Source organism: Lithobates pipiens, unplaced genomic scaffold, assembly GCF_037356315.1.
Source record: "Lithobates pipiens isolate NorthernLeopardFrog02 unplaced genomic scaffold, aLitPip1_a1.2 Scaffold_18, whole genome shotgun sequence".
Taxonomy (NCBI): domain Eukaryota; kingdom Metazoa; phylum Chordata; class Amphibia; order Anura; family Ranidae; genus Lithobates; species Lithobates pipiens.
In genome coordinates, this window is record NW_027507758.1 from 160,587,783 (window position 1) to 160,615,275 (window position 27,493).

Sequence of the window (27,493 nt, forward strand, 5' to 3'; positions counted from 1 at the left end):
CTCACCATCCTTGTGGCCTCCTCAAACGGTGACAGGACAGTGCATGCATCCCTGATCATGCCCCACTGGCGTGGTGAGAAAAAACCGAGCTCCCCTGACCCTGTCCTGGTGCCGTAGTCGCACAGGTACTCATTGATGGCCCCCTGCTGCGTGTGCAGCCGCTGCAGCATGGCCAACGTTGAGTTCCACCTGGTGGGCATGTCACATATAAGGCGGTTCTTGGGCAGGTTCAACTCCTTTTGGAGCTCAGCCAGCCGAGCACAGGCATTAAATGATCGGCGGAAATGCACACAGACTTTCCTGGCCTGCTTCAGGACATCCTGTAAGCCGGGGTACCTGCCCAAGAACCACTGCACCACCAGGTTAAGGACGTGAGCTACACAGGGCACATGGGTCAGTTGTCCCTGTCGGAGGGCGGAGAGGAGGTTGGTGCCATTGTCGCAAACCACCATTCCTGGATTAAGCTGGCGTGGCGTCAACCACCTCTCGGCCTGCCCCTGCAGAGCTGACAAAACATCCGCCCCAGTGTGGCTCCTGTCCCCCAAACAAACCAGCACAAGCACGGCATGGCATTGTTTTGCCTGCGTACTTGCGTAGCCCCTGGAACGCCTACGGAGCACCGCTGGTTCTGAGGACAGAGCACTGGAAGAGGCCATGGAGGAAGAAGAAGAGGAGGGGGTGGAGGAGAGAGGTGTGTCACAACCAATAGTAGCATTTTGGAGGCGTGGTGGTGGAACAACCTCCAACACTACTGCACCTTGTCCTGCATCCTTCCCAGCTGCCAGAAGAGTGACCCAATGGGCCGTGAAAGACAGGTAACGTCCCTGTCCATGCCTGCTGGACCATGAGTCAGCGGTAATATGCACCTTACCGCTGACCGCCCTGTCCAGCGAGGCAAGGACATTGCCTTCCACATGCCGGTAGAGAGCCGGAATCGCCTTCCGTGAGAAAAAGTGGCGTTTGGGGACCTGCCACTGAGGAACCGCACATTGTACAAACTCATGGAAAGGGGGCCGAGTCAACCAACTGAAAAGGCAGCAGTTGAAGTGCTAGCAATTTAGCCAAGCTAGCATTCAACCGCTGGGCATGTGGATGGCTGGGAGTGAACTTCTTTCGCCGGTCCAGCAGCTGGGGCAGGGACATTTGCCTGCTATAATCGGACGTGGGTGTACTGCTAGCAGAGTGCCCGGAAGCACTTGGCTGTGACACACCTAATTCTACACCTTCATTCCTCTCAGAGCAGGTTTCAGAGCGGACTGAAGGTCTAGTGGGGTTGGAGATGCCAGCGGATGAGGAGCAAGGAGAGGTCCGCTTTGTTCTTTGGTGTGGGTCTTTGAGGTACGCTTGCCAATGAGCTGCATGGCAGGTCAACATATGTCTGGTCAAGCATGTGGTGCCCAAGCGGCTGATGTTTTGGCCACGCGAGATACGCTTGAGACATATGTTGCAAATAGCAGCGGTGCGATCTGATGCACTCTTCTCAAAAAAGGCCCACACCAAAGAACTTTTAGAATAACACGCAGAGGCAGCGCCCTGCACAGGCGGAGCTCTGCGGTGTGATTCAGTCGGTGTGCTGCCCCTAAGCTGGCCCCCGGAGGGCATCCTGCCTCATTGCACATGTGCCTCTTCCTCCTCCTCCTCCTCCTCCTCCTCCTCTCTCCTACCAGGCACCCACGTGGAGTCAGTGCCCTCATCATCCCCTCCCTCCTTATCGCTGTAGCAAACCTGGCAATAGGCTGCAGCTTGTGGAACATGACTGCCAGATTGCTGTCCTTCGTGAGCATCCCCTCTCTCTGCATTCACGCTACTGCCTTCCTCTAGCTGAGTGTCATCATCAGAGCCTACAAAACACTGGGCATCCTCCTGGAGCATGTACCCAACACTGTGCTCAAAGAGTTCAGGAGACTCCTCAGGAGGACGTGGTGGGTCTAGGGAAGGAGTCACTGATGATGACATTGAGAGGAGGGAAGAAGATGCGTTGGCAGCTGCTTTGCTAGTACCCTGAGACTGGGTGAGAGAGGATGAGGAAGATGAAGAGGGCTTGGTCATCCACTCTACCAAGTCGTTGGCATGTTGCGGTTCAACATGTCCAGCTGCCGAAAAGAAGGACAAGCGTGTCCCGTGGCCATGTGCTGATGACAATGCACCGCGTCCACGACCAGCACTGTTGTCTCTAGACACAGAGCCTGCTTGCCCTCTTTTATCGGCTCGCGCCTGTCTGTCTTTCCTTGCTGGCCTTCCAGACATTGTAATGGCCTGAAGGGAGTTGGGTAAAACAGCAGTTGGGTAGTGTATATTGTGCTGGAGGCACACAACACCCACTAACTCCTGCAGATGCCTTTATTATAGAACACCAGAGATAAAGGGGTATACTGTAATGGAGTCACACAACACCCACTAAGCCCTGCAGATGGCTCTATTAGAGAACAGCAATAAAGGGTAGATACAGGTGTATATTGTGCTGGAGGCACGCAACACCCACTAACTCCTGCAGATGCCTTTATTATAGAACACCAGAGATAAAGGGGTATACTGTAATGGAGTCACACAACACCCACTAAGCCCTGCAGATGGCTCTATTAGAGAACAGCAATAAAGGGTAGATACAGGTGTATATTGTGCTGGAGGCACGCAACACCCACTAACTCCTGCAGATGCCTTTATTATAGAACACCAGAGATAAAGGGGTATACTGTAATGGAGTCACACAACACCCACTAAGCCCTGCAGATGGCTCTATTAGAGAACAGCAATAAAGGGTAGATACAGGTGTATATTGTGCTGGAGGCACAAAACACCCACTAACTCCTGCAGATGCCTTTATTATAGAACACCAGAGATAAAGGAGTATATACAGATGTATACTGTGCTGTGCTGGAGGCACACACAACTTCCAATAACTCCTGCAGATGGCAAGTGGGCTCAAATAGAGAAGAGCTATGTAGGTGGATATAGCGGTGTGTACTGGGTACAGAGCACGCAGACAGCACGCACAAGCTCCTAACACTACTGACTGCAAGCTCTATTATAAAAGATAGATCACTAGCTATATAGGTGAGGTGTATACTGCGGTCAGGGCACGCAGACAACAACCACTACACAACAGCAAGATCGAAAATCGGCCGATAACGATCGGTGTATACTGTGTTGAAGGTACACAGAACACACATTAACTGCTTCAGACGCTAACACACTACACAAGGCCGCCGCGCTGGCGGCCTTATATAGTGTGGGGCGTGTACTACATAGCCTGAGCTATGATTGGCCACAGGCATCCTGCCTGTGGCCAATCATGGCTCTCCTCGCTGCTGGCGCTGTGATTGGCCAAGCATGCGGGGTCACAGTGCATGCTTGGTCAATCATGAGCCAGCAATGCACTGCGATGACGCAGTGCATTGTGGGCCGTGAGCGCCACGCGAATTTGGCGCGAACGGCCCATAACGTTCGGAATTCGCCGAACGGGCGAACAGCCGATGTTCGAGTCGAACGTATGTTCGACTCGAACACGAAGCTCATCCCTAGTTTTGAACGGAGAATAAGACGTGTGTACTTTCTACAGGCAAAATTAATTCTTTGTTTTCCATAGCATTCTCTGGCATTTGTTTCTGGATCATACAGGAAACACCATGTTTCCTCACTGGTAATAACCGTATCAAACACCACTGCATTCTTCAAAAGATCAGAGGAAATTTAAAGACGAAATTCTTTCGGATCTGTCAAGATTTGAGGAATCATCTTTGCAGATATCTTTCTCATTCCCAAATCCTCTGTTAGAATCTGCTGAATTGTTTCTCTGTTCGTGTTAAATTCTTCTGCTATCATTTGCACACTTAATCTTCAAACTGAGCACGCAAGGTTTTGCACTCTGCCCACATTTGCATCCATCCTTTTCCATTTTTGGCTGCCCACTTTTTGTGTCATTGTGGACTTCTTCCTTCTCCTCCTTAAACCACCTATTCCATTCAAAAACATTTGATTTCTTCATGGAATGTTCACCATAAGCCCATTGTAATAAGGTTCACTCACACTTTTGGAAATTTTTAGCAAAATTTGATGGTAATCAAATTTCTTCTACTAGTCCATAAAGACAACTGGTCTGCGACCCAGGTGACTGAAAATTAGAACATATCAGAACACGCTCGAGTGCAAATGGCTGTGTGACTCACTACTATAGTGCTACGCCATGGGCATTCCCGGTATTAAATATTCACACCCCCTATTTGTACTTTTTTGAGAGCCCTGAGTTCCCTTTTCAACCTTTTTAAGTGAAACCAGTTAAAATTACCCTATCAATACAGGGTCACAACAAAAGTAAGTGTAGCCTGTAACAGAAGATGCTCTATACTTTGGTGACTGCAGGTGTCCGGCACTTCAGGGTGTGTAAAATGCCTGCTTGCTCCACCACGCAAGGTGTTTCCCCCTCCTGGCTTGTATGTCACTAGAGGATATATGAGCCAGTGAGAGGAAGTATTGGATACCTGCAACGGCCAGAGATCAGCAACACACCAGAATTTTAACACACAGGTAAGCATAGCACATCTTATATACAGGCTGTGCTAATTTTTTTTTTATGACAGGGTAACTTTAATACGGGGGTACAAGACTAAAAAAAACATGAATAGTTATCACAGCCTAACCATTCAGTAAATCCTCTTTTAGCAGGATTTCCTTAACAAAAATAAAAATTGTAGTCAGTGGCAATCTAGACAAGGAGCAGGGCAGGGAAACCTTTCTATATTGCTACAGTGGGTATAGCAAAGAATCACCCCTTTTAAAATAATCACATTTTGTTGCTTTTCAGCCTGATATGAAGACAGACACATTTTTTGTTTTTTTCCAGCTGTATTTACTAGTGCAACTTATAACATCCAAGTGAAAGATATCACATCAACTTGTCAGAACCCCCCCCCCCCCAAAAAAAACAAAAACAAAAAACAAACAAACACAGAGTTGGAAAAAGGATCACCCCCCTATGTCAGTATTTAGTTGATCCCCCTTTTGCTTTAATTGCAACCTTTAGTCTGCTGGGTTATGTCTCTACTAACTTTGCACATCTAGACTTTGCAATATTTGCCCACTAAAAAAATAAAAATGTTGTCTCATCTGACCATAACACCTTTTTCCATGCGGCCTCAGAAGCTTCAAGGTGCATTTAGAATTATTTGGCCTCAACATCAAACGATATGCCTGGCGGAAATCCAATAGACTTGTGCACAACGGAAAATTTTGTTTCGTTTCGGTTCATTGTCATTTGTAAAATACATCATTTTGTTCTGTTATATTCGTTATGTTACGTTAATATGTTTTCAGATAATTCATTATTATTCGTAGAGTGTCAAATTCATTCGTTCGTATTCGTTGAAATTCGCTATTTATGTATGTATAGATATTCGTGATAATGATTCGTAGTTTGGAAAGTCCTTTGTTTATTGAATCTTTTAACACACACAATGACAACGTCTCTTCTCCTCGGCTCAAATACAATACAACACCCTTCTAACTCAGTTCTCAGGAATGCACTTTGCCAGTAATCCATTCTCCGGCACAAAATTAATTAGCTGATTGGACTATAAGATTTACTTTGAGCTGACCATTGTTTTATAGATCTTTAAAGAATTACCGAATCATATCGAATTCATTTGAATTCTTTTGTTATATTTCTTTCGTATTCGTTGTTATTCTTTATTTCTTTATTCAGACATTCGGGTGCATCCGAATGTCTGAAAGATGCAAAATTCGGCTGAATTTTGATTCGTTACGCAATGAATTGCACAAGCCTAAAATCCAACACAGTTCACTATCCAGTAAAGCACGAAGGTGGTAATATCCTGTTATGGGGTGTTTCTCTGCAGCAGGGTCAGGAGCACTTGTCAGGATAGAAGGAAAAATGGATGGGGTAAAATACCATCAAATTCTTGAGGAAAGTCTCCTGCTCTCTGCCAGAAAATGGTCAGTGGGAAGAAGGTTTAGCTTCCAACATTATAGTGACCCAAAGCACACAGCAAAAATGACCACACAGTGGTTGAAAGAGAAAAGGGTTAATATCCTTGCATGGCCTAGTCAAAGCCCACACTTAAATCTCATTGAAAATCTATGGAATGACTTGAAGCCTGCAGTCCACAAACGGTCACCATCAAATTGAACTGAACTTAAACAGCTCTGTAAAGAAGAGTGGGCAAATATTGCAAAGACTAGATGTACAAAGTTAGTAGGACATATCCCAACAGACTAAAGGCTGTAATTAAAGAAAAATGTATTTATTTATTTTAAGACCCTGTTCACAATGGTATGATTTGTCATGCGATTTTCCAGTTCCAAATGGCCCCATTGCTGGCACTGGAAGCGTTCATATAGCCCCAACTATGCGCAGCAATTATGAAAAAGGTTCCTGCACTACTTTTTGCAGATTTCATTGCGACTTGCATAGACTTCTGTTAAATGAAGTCGCAAGCCGCCATGAAATCGGCAGTACAAATCACTACTTCAGTGCAATTTCAAAACTGCATCGGTGTGAACGGGGCTAAAAGTTATATTTTCATTTACTTTCATTAACTTAGGAATAGTAGATAATCATTCAGATGTGACCTACATTCTATTGCTAGATTTGGCATTTGTCTCTATTATACAATGAACATTTTGAAAGACACATGTTGTCACTTTATTTATTATTAAATCTACCAACATTGTAGAACTGAGCATTGTTTTCATTAACTGTTTTGCAGTAGAATGAGATCTGTCATGTTTTATTAGACATTTTTTCTTTTTAGATTTTGGATGGCATGGTTTTTATTTAGTTTAAAAAAATATTATTTCCTAAGTGGAATATTTCCCCACATGCCTACAAAATTGAAAATACAAAAGGATAATTATAACCAAGAACATAAATTGAATATATTGCAACTTATCATTCCTTATATGTGGTGATGCATTTGTTTTGCTTTTCAGGCTAAAATCACTTTGGGCAAGCACAGAAAATACTTGTTGATTTTGCCAAAAATGCAGTGTCCTTGTCACTTCCTATGAAATGAACTGGAAGCATAAAGCATTGTTATCTTGCTTCTGTAAACTATTAACCCAATCTTTCAAGAGACATTAAAGTGTTTGTAACTCTAAAAAAAATGATCCAGTTCCCCCCAAAGCATGTTATACAGCACAGTGCTTGTGCTCTGTAATTTGGCCCTATGTATAACCTAAAATACCTGGTTGATCCTGCCTGGTTCTGCCCTCCCCCCTGTAAACTGACCATGGTTTATCATGGCTGCTGACCCTGACACAGTGGTCAGTTTACGAGCCTCCATCATCCAGAGCTCTCCTCTCTGCTATGCCCTGTCCTCTCCCCCCTTCCCTCCCTGCCTGTCAGCTCTATCCACTCCCCAGCCTTCCTCTCCTTCTGTTATCATAACACAATGAAATTGCTACAATCCCCATTAGCTATATTAAATAATGTCCCCAGCGTATGTGTTTTAAAAAAAAAATGCCATTGTGTACCTCTTTTCATAGTGCTGATCGGCACTCACGTGACCGGCCACCTCTCTCCTCCTCTCTTCTCCTCCCGGCTGAAAAATGAATGCAATCACCACATCTAAAGACCAGTTAGCTATGATATATACATTTTTAATATATCATATTTATATTTTTTGGTTTAGATACATGATAAATAAGTATTCCAAGTACAGTATGAATATTTTTGCATACTTAAAGTGGTCCAGCTTGAACCAATATAACCATGCATATACCATACCTGTGGAATTCCCCATGAAGCTGGAAATGACTGCAGTTGGCAGCACCACTCTACTCCACTACCTTCTAGGTCCTGTGCCAAGTGACTGTCCTGCTGCATTGCAAAAATAGTCAGTAGCCCCCACTATTGGGTGCCATTCAGAAAATCATTTGCATTTAAATAAATAGAAATGATTCGCTAATTGTATGAGGTGGAGACTATAACATCACCACCCCACCTCTCCACCTCATCCAATCAGAGAAAGCTTTCATTTATTAAGAAAATGCAAAGTGATCTCTGACTAGAAATCGTGCCAAGAGGGCGGCCTCTTGTGTTCTGCAGCAGGGCAGTCAATTGGCACAGGACCCAGAAGCTAATGGAGATCACTGGAGTAGCTGTATCTACTATATTCATTTCCAACTTCTAGAGGAATCCCACAGTTATGGTATATGCATAGTTATGTTGGTCCAAGCTGTACCAATCCAACTAGAAATGTCTATACCTAGAATCCTTTTTTACGTCTGTTAAATGTGTTGCTATAATGACAAAATGTCATGAGAGTATCCCACTATTCTCAAGACAGTTTTGACCCCTTTTTTCTCAGCAGTTGAGACCAGTTCTTGACTACCTCTACCTTGAAAAGAATTTCCCTAACACCACAATTGCAGTTACCTATGTGCCTCTTATACAGCTGGATATACAGACTATTTTAGAACCTGTTTGTATATGGTAAAGCAAAACATAATGAAAAAAGTTATTTAGATATATAATGATAATTTTGATGTGTTTACTTTTAGATATTTTAAATGAATTGGATAACTGTCCATACGTGTACAACACAGACCAGACTGACACTGATAAGGATGGAGTGGGTGATCAGTGTGACAACTGTCCTTTAATGCACAATCCAGACCAGGTATGCAGTGCAGAAAGCAAAACAAATCCTCATTTTGATGTGCTTGAATAGACTTAAATTGTATTGCAAAGTGGATTTCAGGCTAATTAACAAAGGGCACAAATATACTGAACTTCAGAAGCAAGGTATGGTAATTTTCATTTAATCCAGACATAAGCTGGAGAATGCAGAATTACATGGAACTGCACCCTCAGGCAGAATAGCTGAACACAGTGAACGTCAATGGCAGTCATTCATAGCTAGAGGCTTTTGTTTGGGCAAGACAGTTCAATGTGAAATTCAGGGCTTCATATATCTTTTCTGAAAGACTTCATACAAACTCAGTTTTAGCAAAAACACAACTAACTATTGTACTTTGGGATTTTAGCCTTAAAGAAATAGTGTATCCCTGAAGTTGCTAGTTTAAAAGATTGCATGACAAAAAGTAACATGGTTAAAGGACAAGCACTAGCAATGCCATGCGAGCCAGGGGTGATTTAAATAACCAATACAAATAATTATATCAATCTTTGCATTTGCTTATAATCTGTAAAAAAAATGTTAACATTGAATAACTACTTGATGGTTTCTATCATTGTTGGCATTCGCTCTATTAACAGGTGATCTACACTTGCCACTTAGTGAATAACTGACCAAATGCATAATGAAAGAGCAGCATAACTTTGATTTTGCCTCTTTAAACATGGACTCTTCAATGCAGGGTTTCTTAACCAGAGTTCTACAGAACCCTAGGGTTCCACAAGAGGTCCCCGTGGGTTCCACCATGATCTACCCATCAGTCATAGGCAGCTGATGGATAGATTGCACCCTCTCTGCTGACACATGCAGAATTATGCAAGGAAGCAGCTAGTGCTAGCTGTGACGCACTGTTCCCCACCAGCCCCTACCCCCATCCCAGGTGCTTGTATGTGACATCACCTGGAATGGACAGGAGTAGAGGGGGTATTGCTCTGTATATGAAGGAAACTGATGCTTGTGTAATGTGCCCTGCTGTGTGTCCCATAATGTGCCCTGCTGCGTACTCCATGTAATATGCCCTGCTGTGTGCCCCATAATGTGACCTTCTGTGTGTCCTATGTAATGTGTGCTGCTCTGTACCTCATAATGTGCCCTTCTGTGTGCCCCATGTAATGTTCCCTGCTGTGTGCCTTATAATGTGCTCTTTTGTGTGCCCCATAATGTGCACTGCTGTGTGCCCCATGTAAGGTGCCCTGCTGTGTGTCCCATAATGTGCCCTGCTCTGTGCCCCATGTAATATGCCCTGCTGTTTTCCCCATAATGTATCCTGTTCCCATGAAATGTGCTCTACTCCCATGTAATTTTCTCTGCTTTCATGAACTTTCCCTGCACCCATTGAATGTTCTTGCTCTCATGTAATATTCTCTGCTTTCATGTAATGTGCTCTTTTACCATGTAATGTGCCCTGGTTTCATGTAATGTACTCCGTTCCCACATAATGTGCCCTACACCCATGTAATGTGCCTTGTTCCAACATAATGTTCCCTGTACCTACACTAACATGTAAGGTGCCCTGCTCTCATTAAATGTACCCTAATGCCCATTTGTGTAATACGCCTGCTTCCCCCATGTAATGTACCTTCTGCCCCCCTCATGTAAATTGTCCTTCTTCCCCATGTAATGTGCCCTCTTGCCCCTGTGTACTGTGCCCTTCTTTCCCCCTGTATCCCATCCTGATGCCACCCTGTACACTATTTATCTCAGAATTGAGCATCTGTACAGAAAAGAGCAGGCACACGTTTCAGATTAAATAGGTATTATTATTATTATACAGGATTTTTATAGCATCAACAGTTTGTGCAACGTTTTACAATGTGAGGTCAGACAGTATATTTACAATACAATTCAATACATGAGGTATCGGAGGGCCCTGCTTGTATGTTTTAATATTGATTCTATTATTAGGTTCTAAAAATAATTGTTGTTCAACAGCTCACTGATCACACCAATGTTCTGTAAGCTGTAGATTTGAACATTAGTTCAGGGAATCCCCAAGATCGCAAAATTTTTGCCGAGAGTTCCTCTAAGGTAAAAAAGGCTGAGAAACTCTGCTTTATTGAGTATGTCAGTTTTACAAAATTCTCCATTCTCCCCCTCCACCATCTTCCTCATGAAGTGGTATACCATCCCCATTCACTATCTTGCTCATAAAAAAATATGAAACATTTACAACCCTCAGAAACACTGACCTCACTACCATTGTCTTACCGGAGGCAGGCAGTGTTCATGTCTTACAGCACTGTGACTGTGCTCAAAACCACCATGGCCATATGAAATAGTGGCTTCATATTCCAGCTAAAGCTGGCACAATCAAAGGACATGATCATTGTTGTCTATGGCTTTGACCCAAAATATGTGTCATATTTCAGAACACAGCCACAGTGCAGCAGGCCAAACTGTATGTAGGCCACAACTGTGAGGGTACAATTTCTCAGAAAATACGCCTTGTACAGTATATATATATTTTATTTTCCATGAGTAGAACAAGTGCAGTAGAAAATTTGAATTTTTGCCAAGTATTCCCTACTCTGTAAAATTTGGACTGTTAAAACTTTATAAGTAGTTAGTGTACAAGGATACAAAATTTCAGAAAGTCAAACTTAGCCAGCTTTTATAGAAAAAGGCATGGAGTCTAAATCAATTAGGGGTATGTTTAGAATGACTTTATTATGCCTTCAGAGAAAATTGCGTAGAGAAATAAAAGCAAACCAAGTAATGCATGGTAAAAACAGCAACATATGCAAGAACACACCACTCTGCAATATCCACTTTCAATATTCAAACGCTGCATTCCAGATCCCTAAAAATGTGTTAAAAAAATGCATAGTAGCAAACCCTATGCACCCTAGATTAACTACTTTTTTTAATGAATCCTCTACTGCTAGCTGTACACATACATTTGTCACTTGTCACATTTGTCACTTGTCATTTGTGTTGTGCTGGGAGCTTGCTCAATCAGTGTCCCTACCACCACAACCACGCTTTTGATAAACAGCCATCAGTAACCCAGCAATATTGGATGGCCTGTAGGATGTGCTTCTGGTCACGTGATCATTGTGACAGCATATCAGGAGGCTCTCCTACTGGCCTTCAGTGTTAATATTCCCTTTAAAGGACTGGTTCCTGCTGACAGACAAGGTAAAGTTCATACATGCTTTGGATGGGGATATTTTAAGAATGTGTGCTTGCAGTTCCAAGTGCTGTAAAATAGAGGCTCTATCCAGAAAAAAAAAAACTACAAGAATCTAGTAAACACCACCCCAGTGCAATATTTATAATAAAATAATAACAAGACTCAGAGAAAAAACACAACCAGAAGCGCTGGATGGAACTCCTATCCAGCGCTTCTGGTTGTAGTTTCTCTCAGTGTTATTATTGGTGTGGAAGTTCCACACAGCTGCTTTTTTGGTCTCCCACAGGGCACCATACACAGATCCCAAGGGAATTTGTGTCCCACTTCCCCAGCGCCAGACTTATTGTTGTTCATTTATACTAAAATTAGTTCTAATAATACATTAGTAATATTTTCGTTCAATGAAATTGGTGACAGTTTTCTACATGCCTACAAAATCTGAAAAAAACTAAAAACAAACCTGAAGACACAGGGTTAGATTCCATAAAAAAAAAGTGTAGAGGTTTTGAAACATTTATCTGATCTCACAATCATGTGCAGACTGACTTTTGACAGTCATATGTGCTTCTCACCTCACTAAAAATATTACATGACATTCCAATAACATTCTCTTGTAAGAATGCACTGTAGCTCACATAAGTGATATTTAACTTGATAGACCACAAATTTAACAAACCAATATTTTACATTTTAACTATCTATTGCTCATTCCTTTGCACCATAAAAAAACTTTTAGAATCATTTATTATTCTCCAGATGTGTGGCATTGACACCATACATTTCCTGTGTACTCCGGTGACAACTCTCTGTCCAGTTTAATAGCTATGTCTGTTTACTTTAGACCGATGTGGACAATGATCTTGTGGGAGATCAGTGTGATAACAATGAAGACATTGATGAAGATGGCTATCAAAACAATTTGGACAATTGTCCCTACATACCTAATGCCAATCAAGCTGACCATGACAAAGACGGCCGAGGAGATGCTTGTGATTCAGACGATGACAATGATGGTGTCCCTGATGATAAAGACAACTGTCGGCTAGTGTTTAATCCAGACCAGAAAGATTCCAATGGTAAAATTTAAGTTTTTAGCCACATATATCTGGTCAGTAAATACATTGTAAGGAACAGTTATGACAACTTATCCCAATTAAGTAAGCAATGACAAGGGAAAGTCAGACATATTTACTCATAGTTCAGTCTCTGAGCACATGTGATATTCCATGATTCTCTTCTGCGATTTTACAAAACCTTCATGGGCAATGAATTTAAAGAGAACATTTTGGGACTCAAATATATTTACATAATGCATATTACATTTAAAAATGCACTTTAAGTTGGACAAAGAAGGCTAAAAGCTTTAAAACGGGTTTTAGAATCAGTTCTTGCTAAACAATTGGGTAATATATAAAAGAAGCAATGGGGTTGAATAACTAAAGGCAAATAGACTGTTCACTTTGCAAGGGATGTTACACTTTGCAAGGGAACTTTCCCCAGAGCTTAGTAACTGCGTAAAGCTCTGCAGACTTACATCATTCAATTTGATACACAGTTATTTTAGTTTTCCTTGCATGTGATTGGGTATTCTTTGCAAAGTGAAATTTCACTGCATTCACTAAGCTCTGTGGAAATTTCCTTTGAAAACTGCACAGTGTATTTTCCTTTAGTAAGACCACTAAGACCACTGGGGCCGCAGCCACATTCTTGATAAAGCGCCACTAATTTTAGCAGTGCTTTTGCACCGCTTTCGCCCACTAGCTGGGTGCTTTTAACCCCAAAAAGGGGGTTAAAAACTCCTGTTTCAAAGCACTTTTCAGGGGATTTGAAAGTGCTGCCCATTCATTCCAATGTGCAAGGAGTTTTGGGAGTGCTAAATACAGCGCTCCTAATCTACCCCAAAGATGCTGCTTGCAGAACTTTTCAAAACATCCCACAAGCGCACCGCTTGAGTGTGAAAAGCCACACTGGAATGAATGGGAGGCAGTTTTCAGGCACTTAGCAGAGACTATTTCCAGTGCTAAAGTGCCTGATAACTGCCCTAGTGTGAAAGGGGTCTAAATCAACTCCACTAGCTCTAAGATGATACATACAAAGTGAAGATGTGCAGTCAGAAAGGAATGAAGTAGCTTCCTGGACTAAGCAGTCCATATGGACTGAATGGAGCTCAAGCAACAATACCTGATTTTACTGAGGAATGGATATTGCAGGGTTCATCTTCATTTTTTATTGTGATTTCAATGCTTTTTTGGTGATTTGTTTTATAAACAATAAAATAAAACATAACAAGTAGCCTATATTGTTACCCCATGCCATTTGGCCATTCTAATAGATATCTTTCACATTTTTTGTAATTACTGTAGCTCTACATTTATAACTAGACATGTGATATAGGCTAGATTGCAAAAGACTTTATCATAAAATACATGTCTTTTATAGCATACACAAACATTTCTTTATAAATTCATCATCTCTCCTTTTGTCATATTTTGAGTTTATTTGCAGACTAGGCAACAGCCACGAGTCGTCTCAGGCAAAGAGTATCAAATTGTATGCTCTGTGCATTATGACTTGTGTTTATGGGTTATTTGGCATACAGCCATATCCTTTCAAGCTATTTTGTACATTTCTATGACTGGACTTGCCTTCATCTGTTTTAGTTTCACAATATTCCCTAAAACCATAAACCACCTGCACAATCCACACTAACCATTCTCCCTCCCTTTTGATAATGTCAGATTGTTTGTTACAGCTACACTTTATTTTATATAACGGGTTGTTCAGATACCAAAGGTTTGCTTCTGCGCTTATATATGTGAATCCTAACTTAAAACACAAAATAAAATTTAAAGTCTTTTGTAATCTAGCCTATTACTATAGTGGTATATTGTAAATATCAAACATTTTTTTTATTATACAAGAATAACACTGAGAATACTGTGTTTTTTTCTGGAAAGATGCATTTTTAAAACAAAGGAGATATAAGCCTTTTTAAAAACTGAAATCCTTTTATTTCTAAGTTCCATTTTTGGTAATTTTTCAACATTTCAAGTGGCATCCCTTAAAAGAAACTTGAGAATAGAAAAAGGGTATAAATGCAGAGTTATGTCACAAAGAGATCAGACAGATACCTTGTTTGGTATCCTAGGGAATGCCAGGTGAAATTTAATTGGTCAATAAAGGCAACAATTCCAGTAATATTACCATTTTCATTTCTTTAGTTTTTTTTATAAATATCCCCAAAATCTTTGTTTCTGAAATTAAATACTTCAAGCAAGCAAAATTCCAACACTTTTTACAAAAAAGGTGTGTCTTAATTAAAGTGTTACTGAACCCACAACCGTAAAATCAGTCTATATATGCAACATAGCATGCTGGTTATGCTCACTGTGGAACTTAAGGGGTTAATCCTCTGCATTGTGTAAAAGGGCTGTTTTATCCTGTATGTATAGATCCTTCCCTCCTGCACTGTCTATCTGGTGAAGGCCAGCTAACACCGGCAGAGTAGCCGACCTGCACGTGCTCAGTTGTGTCTTTTAGGCTGGAAAGAACATTTACTCGTTGATCAGAGCTAGACTGGTCACATGATATTGACAGCACACATGTGGGCATGTATACAGGCTACAGTGGAAATCTCCTTCTTCCTGAACTCTCAGCACTAGAGAAACTGTGCAGTTTATCATTTAACCGTGATATACAGATCATCCAAAAAAGTATATAGTGGCAGTATTTTAATGTAAGAAGATTATTTATAAGCTGTGGGTGGGGGTGAACTATTTTCATATTACTGGGTTTAGTAACACTTTAAGTACTGGATATTTTCTTTTCTTTGACAGATCTGGCTGTGTGTGACCAAATAACACATTAGTGTTTTTATTGTTGAACTATTAGACATTTTTTTTAAAGAGCTTGCACAAGCATCCATTTGGAAATCAAATGTTGTTTACAAGATCACTTATGCTAGTATCCAGTTGTCTAAAGGGCTTATTTATGCTTATAAGTTACAGTAATGTGCTATTCATCAAGTGATATCGCAACACACAAAAATGCATGAGCGACATTGGATTTCAGTGCTGTTCATTTTGAATGGCACTACTATGGCCTACTACAGTAGAAGGCAATGCAACCACACTGCAGTGCACCAAAATGTACATGTTATGCATTGTGGTTCACTTTAAGTGAATGGGTTGACGTAACACCAAGCAGCATAATCCAAGATAATGAGCTGCATGAACACACATGCATAGTGTCCATGGACCTCTATGGTGATTTTATTGTGACTGCTAAAAGTAAACATCTGTTGGTACTCTACAAACCAAATCTACTAATCAGATCTTGCTTAATAACATTTCCTAGTATAATTGCTTGTAAAATTTTCATTACTGCTTGAGTTTCTTGGTTCCGTGTTTTCGTTAGTGTGTAGTAAGACTTTCCTGAAAATGTTCCTCATTTTTCACCTGCAATCGTATATGTCCTCGAGGTTGTTTCATGATTTACTGTATCTTGATCCTAATAGAGAAGCCACAATACTATGTGCTTTATATTAAATTAAATATCCATTGTGGAATGTTGCTGCAGGCAACCATGTCAGGGATAAAAGGCCTAAGCTAGTCGCTGCTAAATTACATACCTTGCAGCATGCCAGAATATAATAAGCCAGGAAGATCAGACTTTATCCCACAAGACTGCCAAGATTACTCACTGCAAAACTCAAAGGTTAATAGTCTTTTCTTGTGATATTTGCAACCACAGACACTCAAATGAAGTGAAATGACCTGAAAGGAACATAATGCTCTTGAATGCAATATTTCATATTCTTCCTGGCAGTGGATGATGGAAGCATAAAAACAGTTAACTGAGGCACTCCACTTAAACTATTAGTAGCAAAACCAACCATATAACATAACTTCAATGTGCTTTAACAAGATTTTCTAAAATATAAAATACTTTGCCCTCCACCTATAAAAACTAGATATTGTAAATGCATATCATAATTGTGGTGTTTTTATCATTTGTAATTTATAAAGTTTTTGCCATTTTTGGTTATTATACCAACATAGCTAAATTAAATGTCTTTAATTAAAACATTAAACAGAATAAAAGTTTTTGTTTAAACTATTCACACACTATCTTTTATCTATTTATTATTGTAAATTTAAATATACAGTATCCCATACTTATTTGTTACAGGTGATGGCAGAGGCGATGCGTGCAAAGATGATTTTGATAATGACAGCATTCCTGATATCTACGATGTCTGTCCAGAAAACAGTGGCATAAGTGAGACTGACTTTAGGAAATTCCAGATGGTTCCTTTAGATCCAAAGGGAACAGCACAAATTGATCCCAACTGGGTGATTCGACATCAGGGAAAAGAGCTGGTTCAGACTGCCAATTCAGATCCTGGTATAGCTGTGGGTAAGAAAGCTTACAACCTTGTTTTCAGTTTTTCTCAGCCAAAAAATTCTAGGCAGCATCTGGAACACGGTTATACATTATGCTTTTTATTATTTAAAAACCACATGAGCCTTGGAAGATATTTTTTGTATTTTTATTTTGTTCATCCTGATGCGCCCAGGCACTGGTGATTGGAGTAATGCACTATTGAGAGTGGAAGTATGTAACCTTTACCTAATGTTCATATGTTCACATGTACAGAACATACCTACATTACATATTGTGACAATTCTGTCGTTGACTCAAAGACTCCTTAAAAAAAGAAAAAGGAAAACATAAGAAAATAAACCAAAGGCAAAGAGTGCTTTTAGTCTGAGTTATTTAAGAGCTCCACATGTAGAGTGAAATATTCTACTCCCAAGAAGCTTCTCTAATGTTATCCTTAAACCCCATCAATCAGATCATTATGGTTGCACAGTGTGAGTGCACATTAAATCGAGACTAGCACATAAGTAGATCATATATTTCTAAATGTGATGATGCTTTTTTCTTATAGCCGGAAAAAGATTGTTAAATAAGAATAAAGACGTGACGTAGTTTGTAAGAAGTGATTAATATTGTGGTTTTTGTATGAATACTTAGAGCACTTAAAACTCTAAGTCATATGTCAGACTACCGAGTGTCTTTCTTTTGATTTGTGCATTGATAATCAATATGTTTTTACATTTTTACTAAATATTGTCTTATGTTTCCTTTAGGCTTTGACGAGTTCAGTGCAGTCGACTTTAGTGGAACGTTCTACGTAAACACAGACCGTGATGATGATTATGCTGGCTTTGTATTTGGTTATCAATCCAGCAGTAGATTCTATGTGTTAATGTGGAAGCAAGTCACTCAAACGTATTGGGAAGATAAGCCATCTAGGGCTTATGGGTACTCTGGTGTCTCTCTAAAAGTTGTCAACTCTACGACAGGGACTGGAGAACATTTGAGGAATGCTTTGTGGCACACGGGAAATACACCTGGAGAGGTACTTTGGACATGTGTATTCAATTTTTATTATGAGGACTGCAGTGAAAAAGATGAGAATGAGAGGGTCAACATCTGAACCAGTCTTACCTACATGCTTTCTCCTTCACAATTTCTCCTCTCACAATTTGTTGTCCAAAACTCCTCCATAAATATTGAACATATTCCTGTAGGACTTTTAGAAACACACACAAACAAACATAAGCCAGATATATTACCTCCCTACACACACTTCCCTCCATCTGTAGCATTGAAGTTCTTGAAATTATAATATGTATTTTTATATTTCATATTGACTCATTGACACTTTAAAACTCACACTGTTTCTAGGTGCGAACATTGTGGCATGACCCCAAGAACGTTGGCTGGAAAGATTACACTGCTTACAGGTGGCATCTGACTCACAGACCAAAGACTGGCTACATTAGGTAAGCTGTTGATTTTGTATGATATGAAAGAGAGTGTAAATGTATTTTTTTTTATAAAACTAAAAACATGTCACACTTACCTGTTCTGTGCAATGGTTTTGTACAGAGCAGCCCCAGTCTCCTCTTCTGGGGTCCCCCAGCAGTGTTCCTGGCTCCTCCTGCCTTTAGCGTGCCCAATAGCAAGCTGCTTTGTATGGGGGCACTCATGCAGGCTTGATCCTGAGCTGCACTGTGTTGGTCTATTGACACACACAGTGTGGCTCAGCCCCGCCCCTGCTCTCTGCTTACAGGATGTTATTGACAGCTACAGAAGTCAATAGCTTCCACAGCTACTGAGTGGGGTTAGGCACAGCCCTGGATTGAGATCAGGTTTAGATAAACATTTAAGGGGGGCTGGTGGAAGCTGATATGGAAAGTTTTTTTACCTTAATGCAGAGATTGTAAAAGATGTCAGATTCAGTCACTGCAGACAGCGAAGATAATACAGATTACAGGCATACAGAACAAACAATTTAAATGTGAAAAGAGTGAGTATAGTGGTGGCAAAGGATAGAATGGGAGTGCTTACTTGAACTTTTAGTGATAAATTAAAGAAATCCTGTCACTAGACTATTCATTTTAACAAAAATCTTCCCTTAAAGTGTTACTAAACCCACAACAGTAAAATAAGTCTATATATGCGGTAAAGCACACCGTGGAACCTAAGGGATTAATCCTGCACATTGCTGTTGGATCCTGTCTTCTCTGACCCTCCCCTTCTTCCACAGTTCTCAATCCATCTCCCGATAGTACAGAGCCTTGGGGGAACTCTGCACATGCTCTGTTTGGTGTGTGTTGCTAAAGATTTTTTTTTTTGGAAGGGTGCATGTAATCAGCACAGGGCCAATCAGCACTGTCCAGACAGAGGGTCAGGAGTCACCCAGCCTCATAAGACAGTCAGAGGAGAATGGAAACTCATCCTACAAGCTTTAGCCAGTGTTCTGCTATATACTGCTGATGAGAAAAGTTTATATATACTAAAATAATTGCATTCCCATGTTTTGAGTACTGTGCAAGACCAGATATAGTGAATGCAGGGTCCTGGGTTTCGTAAAAACACTTTAAGATTAAATGTGCATTTACATAATTTATGGGTTTTACCTGTAAAAGCTTCCCTATGTGTAGAGGTCCAAAAGTCCTAAGACTGCTGCTAGGTGACTTCATCTGGAGTTTGACTTCAGTAGCCCCAGCAAATTCAAAGCTATCACTCAAGCGACACTCTATACTTTTCCTCTTTGCTCCTTAACCAGTAGCTACATTAAAGGTTATCTAGTGGGGTGAGGAGCGGAGATGCAGAGACAATAATTACACAGAAGAGAGCTATAGGATGCAAGGATTGAGGAGGCTATGCTAGGGAATTGATTATTCTGGAGTAGTCTATTTTTTTAGCAAGATAAAAGACACGTTGCGAGTGAATATAATATATATGATTTATGGGGAGGAAAATACTATACTTAATTAAAATGCTAGAATTTGCTTGTACCTACAATTTTTAAGTTTGCGACCGGATCTCTGTAAATATTAATTATGACTGTGACTTATCTCTATGTTAGCCTTTATGGAATAATGCTTATCTAATGGAACACACCAGAATCCTCCGAAAATTTGAGAAACTTTCAGTGTAAATTACTGTAGGAATTCCACGCTCACACAGCATGGATCATAAATTAGCAACCAATAGCAGTTAACCAGAAATATTTTTAAAATGTATTATGCAATTACTAAACTTGATTTGTTGATATAAATTACATTGGCCATATGAGTATAATGCTTTTCGGGTAGATGTACTGTCTTACAAGTTTCTCTACTTACTTTCAGAGTTGTTGTGTATGAAGGAAAACTAATCATGGCAGATTCTGGGCCATTATATGACAAAACATATGCAGGAGGACGACTGGGGCTCTTTGTATTCTCCCAAGAGATGGTATTCTTCTCTGATCTCAAATATGAATGTAAAGGTTAGTGTTCTTTTTGTGTTAGCCCACCACAGATGTATTATTTCACAAATAATTGAAAAACGGTGCTGTGTTTAATCAGAGGGTATTCTTAGTGATTTTCATGTGTTCCTGGGCTGAGCAAGGGGAGGAGGGCAGTTCTAAAGGAGGAGAGGAGATTTTCAGGTGAAAAAATTCATAATGCATGTGTCACGTGTTTACAGAAGCACCCATCGAGGTTTATAGGGGAAAAAACATCTAATATGAAAAAAAAAAAAACTCTACTCCTTTCAGTGTAAGGCAGTATAGTGTGAGCATAAAAATGTGAACATGGACTATTATTAAGCGTGGGGTTCTGCATGTTGAGCATAATCAAGCATAGGGAAACAAGCTGAAACTTAGCTCAACTGTCAATGGGGGGCTGAGTGTGTGTTACGACTATAAGTATTACTCACCTGAAAATTGTAAAGGATGAAGAAAACTGAAAAAATGCCCAATGACAGCTTATTTGTTTCATACATGTGTACATCTGTTGTTAAAACACAAGAGGTATCAGTTAATTACCAAGAAGTTTATTTTCACGCAGCACCATTTTAGACTAAAATGTACTTGAAGAGATTAGTATCGCAGCTGGGGCAGTCTGTACCCAGATATCTTGAGAGTTTCAACAAGCAGACCAGTTAAGTATAGTGTCAGAGGCACATAAAGAAGAGTAAAATTGGCTTTGTCAAAATCTCAATAAAAATCAGAACATTTCAAGAAAAGTTGGTGAATTGCATTTAGATCAAGGGAGACATTTGGTGGTTTTAAGGTTGTAATGGGCTTTACATGGCTTCTGAGGTCTACAGAAGTTCCTTTACTCTATCCTAGACTTGATTTTGTGCCAAAAAAATGCTATTCCTAAAGAGAGTTTTATTCCCAGAGCTAATAATTACCTCCTAGTTCATTAACAATAGCACTTAACCCTGACAATAACTCTTTACATTACACTTAACATTACCAAAAACACTTACTATACCATCCAATAATAATGCTCACCCCTTAATAAAGCCACTGGTCACTATTTCAGAGACAATTTGTTTATAAACAAATAGATGTGATTCCTTTGATGATTGCATGGAAATGTTTATTAACAAAGTTATGTAACTGCTGTATTTAACGTAGCTTTGTATTTAAACAAAACTAAAACCATACCACACAATGTTGAGGTCTCATAACTAGGAGAACTATGCTTTTCTAGAGCTAACGTGGAATTTTATTTTGTTAGGCTAATTTTGCCAAATGATGCTGCATTGTAAAACTATAGGCTTATTTCAGCATAGGTCAAACCACTAATGTTGTAGCAAAATCAAGTTTTTGGAAACATCTTCAAAGGTAAAAAAAGCCAAAGTTATTTGTGTCATCCTTAAAGTATAACTAAAGGCAAAACTTTTATATGTTTTGGATAGAGTGCAGAGGGATTAGAATGCTTGTCAGTTTTTATTGCTGTCTGTACCCCCATTAGGGAGATTCACCCTCTTTATTTGTCAGTTTACCATTATCATTGACAGTGAAAGTAAAAAAAATCTCATATTTTGGGTTGTCCCCAGAAAAGTAATAGATGGTGACCTAGGGGTCCCCAAGGAATTCCCTTAATTTGCAGGGATTTCCTCACACTTCTTGTTTTGGCTATGGGACAGGAGGTGAAGGGAATCTCCATAAAGGGACACAAATGGCAAAAAAAATCTTCCAGGGGTTATAACACTCCCATGCGCTATTCAAAATGAAAAAAAGTTTTGCCTATAATTCTACTTTAATTTTGAAGTTTAATCATTTTATTTAAAGCACCAGGAATGGTACGTTGATGAATGATGAGTCACTGTTACTTCAAATATTCCATCCTCTGTCTTCTGGATACCACCACAGCTGTGATCTTTAGGTTCTGCAGGGGTTAATGCAAACAGTACCACCTCTCAAAGGCACTTGTCAAAAGTGCTGACTATGCCTAACCTCTTCGCTCCCCTGCTCTATTCATAGAAGCTACACTATTGATTCTGGCACTTAAAAACACTCAACATTTATCACTTTTTTTTCTGTGGAATTTGCATTCATACGCCGGTCCTCCATTCATAGACCCATTTTTATTGTGGGAACCAATAGTACTGCTTCTATGACTATAACAGGGTAGAAAGGGCAGACATAATTGGTCCTTTGGTCAACTGCTTGTGGCAGGTGGACCCCCACTTGTATTAACCTTCACAGAACCTGAAGATCACAGCTGTGGGTGTATTTGAAGCAACAGAGCAGCCACCAGAACACGGGACACTCATCGTTCATGTGAGTATCATTCCTAGTGCTGATTAAAAAAAAAATAACGTTAGCTTTAATTTAAAAAAATGTTGCTTCTTTTAGTGTTGATTCTATAAAGATTGTATTTGTATTTTTAAAATTAAGAAAGATTTATAGAAATTATAGATCAGACTTTAGGATCAGGTGGTGTAATGTTGGATGCACCACTGATGGGTTAGGAGCAAACAAGGCCATGCTTCAAGAGTTTTAGGTTAACAGGATTGGTAAAGCAATAATATATGGGTTCAAGAGAGATGGGAATATTTGATTTTTGTGTATATGTTTACTATATTATTCACTATGTTATCATCAAATATTTGCAAGATGAATGCAACATGTGACCCACCAATGTCTCTGCTTGTTTAGTTCTTTTTTTGTATAATGTAGTGGGATGGCATGTTATAAACCATACAGCTTTTACTTCTAGTCTCCAGAAGTTTATAGAAATATGCACACTACTCTTTGGATTACATTTGTGCCCTGCTTGCATGACATTGTTTGCATTGGTCATGGATCTGCTTTGAGATAATCTTTATTGTGGTTGTAGAATAGCACTTTATTGCTACTTAAAGTGGAATTCCATGCAAGCAGTGAAGTGTGCACAGCACCTGCATTCACAGCGAAGGTTAAACTATGTCTAAAAAGATCCATGGCAAGTAAACCTTAATGAAGTACAAACACAATGCAAATGCAGTACAAACACCAGTGTGCATGTACCTTGACAGACAATAACTTTCCTGTAAGAACTCTTTAGACATGAATGAGTAAAACATTTAGGTTTATGAAGAAAAAAATTCAACACAAATTGTGACTACAGAAATGTTTTCTGCAAGATACATGTCCATGTGTTATGCTTTTGTGTCTTATCTCAGTAGAATGTATTCATGGGAGTCAGCCCAATCTATATGTATTTTCATTAAAAATTCCATATGCTTGTTAGAGTATTATGTCATCTCGTTGTGTACGTCCAAGAAATGAATTCTCACATAGTACAACTGCATGATGTCTCTGTAGAATTTAGAAGCTGAACATCTGGTAAACCTTTCTGTCATAATGAGTTTTACTTTGAATACACTGACATATTTTTGGTTCTGTAACACATCCAATTTTCCTTTGATGTCATATGTATACATAGGAAATAAATATAAATTAACCCTTACAGCTTAAATCCAAATCTAAACTTTGGCTATCCTTCCCATCCGCAAACTACTTCTGCCTAACCAAAACCAATCCAAACAATGCTGTAATGCTTACCTTTAATGAGCTTCAGGATTCCTCTGGGTACAGATTGGTGATTCTGGAGCAATGTTAGTGATGCAGGGCAGCATTTGTGCAAAGGCACAGGCACTGAGGGATAACTCCCCTGCTTTGGCTTTGTCCTGGAAAATGCATTTCCACAAGCACCCAGGGGAATCCACATTTTCTTAAAGGTAAGGAGTTTGGAAAAGTTTAGATTAGGAGATCAAGTAGAGGGAAATAATGGGAAAAAGTAGCTAAAGCTTTAGATTTAGGTTTGCTTACAATGCAATGTTGAAGGTTCAGTTATACACATAGTAAAATTGTCAAGGTGATCCTTCTTTATTGTTAAGTGCTTAGTTTTTAAAATTTTTACTATTTTATAGGACCACTAATTAGGTATTATATAACAAAGTGTCCACTGTTTTTTTGTGGGGTTCATTTTTTTATTGGGAGATGCCAATGGGTAAACAATCCATTGGTAAATATTTGCTAGCCACACAAATAAAGGCAAATATGAATGCTAATGCAAGTATGCAACTTCATTTAGAATGAGATTTGTTAAAATTGAGAGGATGTACAGAGCACAGTCTGAGAGGCACTTTTACATTCTCAGGAGTCAATATAGAAATTCTTGGACAAATAAACAAACCTGATAAAAATGTTACATCTTAATAATGATCTTAACAACTGGACATGTTTGAAATACAAGCAATTTCTAACATTTCTGAGTTGTTATTGATTTTTTAAAGTTTATATATATATATATATATATATATATATATATATATATATATATATATATATATATATATATATATATCCCTTAGGCTTCATGTACACTAGCCTACATTAGTAGCTCCTAAGCTTGAGCTTAGGAGCTTTTGGCATTTGTTTGCCAAAGCTCCTAAATTCAACTCCATAAAAGCTTATGTATCAATGTACACATAGTCTTTTAGCAGAGTTTAGGAGCTACCACATTTAGGTGGTAGCTCCTCCTAAACATTCTCCTAAACACAGAAGAATTGAGTTCAGGATAGGAATGTTTTGACTGCTGGCCGTGGGAAAATGTGGCAAAATCTCAGCATGTTTTTGTCAAGATTTTGACACATTTAGTGTTTTGCCACGCCTGCGGTAAATGTAGGCTAGTGTATATGAAGCCTAACTTGGTTTACCATGTATACCATCACACTGCTGGGACAATAAAACAGGCTGAACACCTCACCTATGTTCACACAGTACTAGGCACCCTCAATTCACACAGATGGGCACATCTGTTGTAGCATCCTTATGGTAAATTTGCTATAAAGCAATGTATGAACCGCCTGAACAACAATTGAATATTCTCCAATGTTTAACATATTTTGTATGTGCATTTCATGCAAGCACATGTGTACATTAACATTTCTTAAAGTAGAAAAGCCATAGCCTATGCTGCTCAATAGTTTCATAGTGGCCATTTGTAAAGCCTCACATCTGTGCAGGAAGTATAGTTTTGTGCACATCTTAACAAAACATATTCAAATAACAAAAAAAATATACATATTAAGACCTTTTTCACATAAGCACATGCCACGTAAAACAGTGTATCTCTGCATCTGGCAGTGACAGGTGTTTGTGTAAAAATCCATGGCAGTCTGTAACTGCACATCTAAGGATTTACTTGTGTAAGGGGATGTGAGCCCCCTGCAAACAGACTGGGGTTGATTTACTAAAACTGGCGAGTGCAAAATCTGCTGCGGATCTGCATAGAAACCAATCAACATCCAATTTTTTTTTTTTAAAGCTTAGTTGAAAATCTTGAGGTTAAAAGCTGATTGGCTACCATGCAGAACTGCACCAGATTTTGCATTCTCTGGTTTTAGCAAATCAACCCCATAGTTTGCATCCAGGTCACTATCTGTACACAAGTAAACTTTTAGATGGGCAGTCACCTGGGTACAGGCACAGCCCATAATTGACTTAGTTACTGTGCACAAACCCCTATCCTTGCCTCTGTGTGAATGAGCCTTAATAGGGAGCACACATATAATTATTATACGTACTATTAATTATTATTTTTTGTTTGCCCTAAATGGCCATAAAGGTCTTTTGGAGATTTTTCTTTATTTGTTTGTTACCATGCCTCTTGTTAATGTTATAGTTGTTGTGTTTCTTTATTCTCAGGGAGAATTTCGACCCATCCATTCTATGATACTAGTTAAAATATAAGTCACCAAAGCAGCATTATTTAGTTATATTAAACATGTTGGGATTACAATGTGTGCATTGAACATTATTGTACTCTGTAGTATTTCAGTAGCAGGGATTGCGATCACTTGGTAGGCCTATATTAGTAAAAATAACACAGTGAGGGGAGAATTACTAAACCTGAAGAGTGCAAAATCTGGTGCAGCTCTACATAGAAACCAATCAACGTCCAAGTTTTATTGTTAAAGCTTAATTAAACAAGCTGAAGTGGGGAAGATTTACTAAAATTGGAGCATGCAAAATCCAGTGCAACTCAGCACAGAAACCAATCTGCTTCCAAGATTTATTTTCAAAGCTTAATTGACTAAGCTGAAGTTAGAAGTTTATTGGCTACCATGCTCATCTACATCACATTCTGGCTGCTCCATTTTTAGTAAACCCCCCCTGGAGTGTGCTTGCTGTGATTTATGATGAATTGTTTCTAATGAATTCTTCAAACCAATTAACAATTTTGTTTTAGGGTTTTATGACCCTGATTATACAAGCAGTTGCTGTATATGCTTATCCAGTGTCAGAACAGTAGCATAGTAATTTGTGTTCTTTACCTTCTTTACAGATTTTTAAGAAATTGTTAACAAATTGTGTACTTTACTGTACATCCTGCGTGACCAAGACACCTCAATTCACCTGGTACCCTTTAAAGTCTTTAAATCTGTCTGCATGGCAACACCTCATAAATCCTGTAAGATCCATGTCGAAGAGGAGTAGAGTGCAGACATTCAGCACATCAAAGGAGAAGAGCAAAAACCTCATCTTGAACTTTAGTCAGACTGATAAATCCTTAAATGTGGGTGATTTTTGTAAAACAGTTTTTGATGATGCAGTAAAACAACATTTTATACTAAAAGATCATTTATGTCTTGCTTATATTGATCAACTAATCAACTCACAGTTATTGATAAGGTACATATATTATATCATTGAGACATTTTACCCATCAGTTTTAACAAAGTTTATTTCTCCTGGATTTTCTTATTCACCAATTTTCCTAAAGGACAAATATTTAACCCAATGTCGTATTGTATTTAAGAGCAAGAAGCATTGGCTTAATTGAACAGGAAATTG

The 27,493-nt window shown here is 39.3% G+C and overlaps 1 protein-coding gene across 1 annotated transcript in view; it reads left to right on the forward strand.

The window, feature by feature from the left end:
- Window positions 1-27,275, forward strand: part of THBS2 (thrombospondin 2) — a 178,946-nt gene extending 151,671 nt beyond the window's left edge. Inside the window, exons 16-22 of the mRNA XM_077486312.1 lie at window positions 8,518-8,636; window positions 12,629-12,863; window positions 16,978-17,205; window positions 17,943-18,214; window positions 18,544-18,641; window positions 20,499-20,638; window positions 26,985-27,275. Of these exons, the coding sequence (XP_077342438.1) occupies window positions 8,518-8,636; window positions 12,629-12,863; window positions 16,978-17,205; window positions 17,943-18,214; window positions 18,544-18,641; window positions 20,499-20,638; window positions 26,985-26,992 (1,100 nt within the window). The 3' untranslated portion in view covers window positions 26,993-27,275. The remainder of the gene's footprint in view (window positions 1-8,517; window positions 8,637-12,628; window positions 12,864-16,977; window positions 17,206-17,942; window positions 18,215-18,543; window positions 18,642-20,498; window positions 20,639-26,984) is intronic.
- Window positions 27,276-27,493: the final 218 nt, after the last annotated feature.